Below are 3,559 nucleotides of genomic sequence, written 5' to 3' on the forward strand. Positions count from 1 at the left end.
CTTGTATACGAGTAGATTACATTATGGATGATTTTATTTCATTGCCGTTTTATATATTTAATTTGAATTAAATAGAGTAACGACAATTAAACTCCATGTATTAATTGCGGATCAATTCATCAAATGCTTTATTCTTTTTGTTGGCGTTACTATATACCATAAGAACAAAAAATAAAAATAATTTGCGCATTCGCAAATCGTAATATATACAATATAACGAAATTATAATTGATAAGCAACATCTAATTCTAGGATCTAAAATTGTGATGTAATTTTAATATATTCAAATTTATTTAAATTAGTGATAATTTAATCAATGATAATTAAACTTATAATAAAAATTAATGAAAGACGCACAAACTTACGGATTTAAAATAAAATAAAAAACTATCCTTATTGAAAAAAATGTACAGAAGAATCATAATAAATAATATGTATAATAATTCGCCTAAATTTTTCACTAATAAGGGAAACTTTTTACAATTTCCTGTTATAAAATGACTTATTTTTCAATTTTGTAATACAGTTCTTTGTTCTTTCTAGCGTGAAAAAAATAAGAGATGATTTTTCTGCTAAGGGGTTGCAGATAAAAAAACGGTTTATACGTATTTCGCGAGCTCCTAAATCAACAGATAAACTTCCGTCATAAAATGATTTATTTTCCCATACTGGAACATAGTTCTCTCTTGTGTAAAAAGTGCAAGGACTGGTTTTTCTGTTAGCAGGTTGCAACTCAAAAATCAGTTTGTGCTTATTTCGAGAACTCCTAAATCAGCAGATAATTTCCCATCATAAAATGATTTATTTTGGAACATAGTTTTCTCTTGTGTGAAAAGTGCAGGGGGTTTTCCTGCTAAGGAGTTGCAGCTAAAAAATTAAGAATTATATATTTTTGTATCAGATTTGCCAGAATTATATTTATTAATGAAATTTTAGATGTAATGCTATTTTCAATGACTTATTCAAAACTAATCTACACTCAAGAAGTGAGTGTAGACTAGTTTTGGGGTTGTTTTAGGGATAAGGGATAGACTCAAAAATCAAAAGAACACTGATTTAAGAGCTCATAAAAAGCTTCTAATTCTAAATCTTGCGAGCGATTATTGTTAATTTTAAGGAATGGCTGAGTATATGGACATCCACTCATCTCTCCCATCTTTAAATTAAGATTCTTGCTCCGGGACAAGCTCAAAATTTTTTTTTGTGGAGTTTGAAAACTCATAAATTGTTCAATTCTGAGCTGTGCGTTTATTTTGGCATGAGGGGAGGGGCCAGTTGGACAAGGGTGACGTATTACGTAAATTGTCTGTGTGTACGTGCTATATATATTTTCAATACTAATCATCTTTAGGGTCCCCTTAAAACAAATAAATCTTTTCAGGATGGTATCATTTGTAAAATTTGACAAGTTTTTCAACATTTTTGTAATAAATTTATGCAATAAAAGTATTGTTAACATAATAATTAAATACTCGCAGACACATTTAATCTCAATGTTGATTTTTTCTCTTCTTTCAGAGAGTGAAATTATTCACTCTCCGCAGAGATAGAAAATTGACTCTCGCTTGGAGATTCTTCACTCTTTAAGAGTGAAAATTTCATTCCTACCGGAGCACAACTACTATTCTTCAGGAATGAAATTTTATTCTCAGAAATTTAAAGTATAGTGTTATCCAAAAGCAAAGTGTAATTGTCTAGTTCAAAACTATTAATTTTCAAAGAAAAATATTATGTAAAAATCACTTTTTCATAAAAAAAAAATACTATTGTTTATTAACTACAACTTGAACGTTTTTAATAATGTCTCGTGTTCCATAGTTACGCTGGAATCCATCGTTACTGGTCTGGCCAACGGCTGGGCTTCCCCATATTTAGCGCAATTAACATCAGCGGAAGTAGATGTTTCCTTGAAATTGACCGATATCGAGGCATCTTGGGTCGCGTCCCTTTTGAGTCTTGGACGTGTAATTGGGGGGTTTATCGGCGCATTTTGTCAAGGTAAGAGACCCTGTCATATTTTACTAGAGAAACACGCATATTCATCTTCTTAAGGAGAGAGCCTGGTTTAGGAGGCCAAAAAAAAGGTGATTTTTTGTAGTTTTTTTAAAAAAAGAATAATAATGTTTTTATTGTTTTAAAATTTTTTGCATGTTGTAATACTACTATTGAAGAATGGAATTAAATTTTGTTGTATATAAAAAAATATTATTAATGGCAAAAAAATTGACATTCGAATTTGCGTCTTGCTGTCGACGTTATCATTTTGTGTACATTCTGGCAACTTTAATTTTTGCCTGAAATAAAAAATCAAGAAATATTTTTAATTCTCATATAATTTTATTCTAAATAAACTTAAAAAATTGAACAAAATGTATATAATTTAAAATTTTATGCAACTTTAAAAAAAAGTTACGATTTTTCTTTTGGTTTTCTAACGTCCATTTTTTTAAGCAAAAAAATTGTTAATATTGATTTTTTTAATTTCTTGGGTTTATCGAGGAGAATTAACATTATCTAACTAACAAGTCTTATATACAAAGTCGATTGGTCAACTACTTTATTTGTACACAAAATTGAAGAAAATGCCAAATAATTTCGAGAAAAAAGCATTTAAAGTTATTGGTGTAAAAAAATTGTAGCTCTTGAATACTTACAGTATTCAGAAGCTAACCTTTTATTCCAGGGGCATACATCCCTTCTGCTTTCTCATTAAACTCATTCCAAGCAATTTGGGCCAGCCTAAGAGCTGCTGAAAGCTTTCTCTACTGAATCGTTGGCGCTGCTATCTGAAAGTTTGCTGTGCATCCTTTAGTACTTGTATTCCGGCCCAGTATTAATTTCTAATTTATTTATGATTTTTAAAACATTCTTTATTAAAAATGCCATTATCGATAAAAGCGGTGATTTCGAAAATTTTGCAATGTAATTGAGATGCTTTGGCACCAATTAACTCGACAGTCGCGTTAAACTTTCGTTCACGTTCTGGATATGTCCACCTAGACATCATTAATAAATCGTTTAATTGATAAATCGGTGTAAATAGGATCAAATACTTCTTAATATCTCGATAATCGTCGCGCTCCCGTTATAAACATTGAATATACTAAAAAATTTCTTTCAAAATTTGAGTAACATGTTCTCGAAAAGTTGTATTGTCGTTTTATGAAAAAAATTTGTTTAGCCTGTAAACCAGGTCCTCCCTTAAGATACGTCGAACATAAATTTAAAAGGATTTATCGAGATAAATTTTCTTCGAATCAAATTTATTGTTTAAATTCTTGCTATTATGGATGTATCCCAAAATATACTAACCGTGTCAGAATTACCAAACACCCTACATAAGTAATACATATTTATAAATCAGAAATTATAATATGTCAATTCAAACTATGTAATACATATACGGAAACGTTATTATTAATAATATCTATAATAAAATAAATTATAGAATGTTGAAATATATATATATATATATATATATATATTTCAACATTCTATAATTTATTTTATTATAGATATTATTAATAATAACGTTTCCGTATATGTATTACATAGTTTG

General features: G+C 28.9%; 1 protein-coding gene across 2 annotated transcripts in view; it reads left to right on the plus strand.

The window, feature by feature from the left end:
- The window catches only part of LOC108755948 (facilitated trehalose transporter Tret1-like), a 25,722-nt gene that overhangs the window by 5,904 nt on the left and 16,259 nt on the right, over positions 1–3,559 (plus strand). For both annotated transcript variants that reach the window (XM_018499418.1, XM_018499427.1), the window contains exon 2: positions 1,819–1,998. In XM_018499418.1, the coding sequence (XP_018354920.1) occupies positions 1,819–1,998 (180 nt within the window). The remainder of the gene's footprint in view (positions 1–1,818; positions 1,999–3,559) is intronic.

This window comes from Trachymyrmex septentrionalis, unplaced genomic scaffold, assembly GCF_001594115.1.
Source record: "Trachymyrmex septentrionalis isolate Tsep2-gDNA-1 unplaced genomic scaffold, Tsep1.0 scaffold126, whole genome shotgun sequence".
NCBI classification, from domain to species: domain Eukaryota; kingdom Metazoa; phylum Arthropoda; class Insecta; order Hymenoptera; family Formicidae; genus Trachymyrmex; species Trachymyrmex septentrionalis.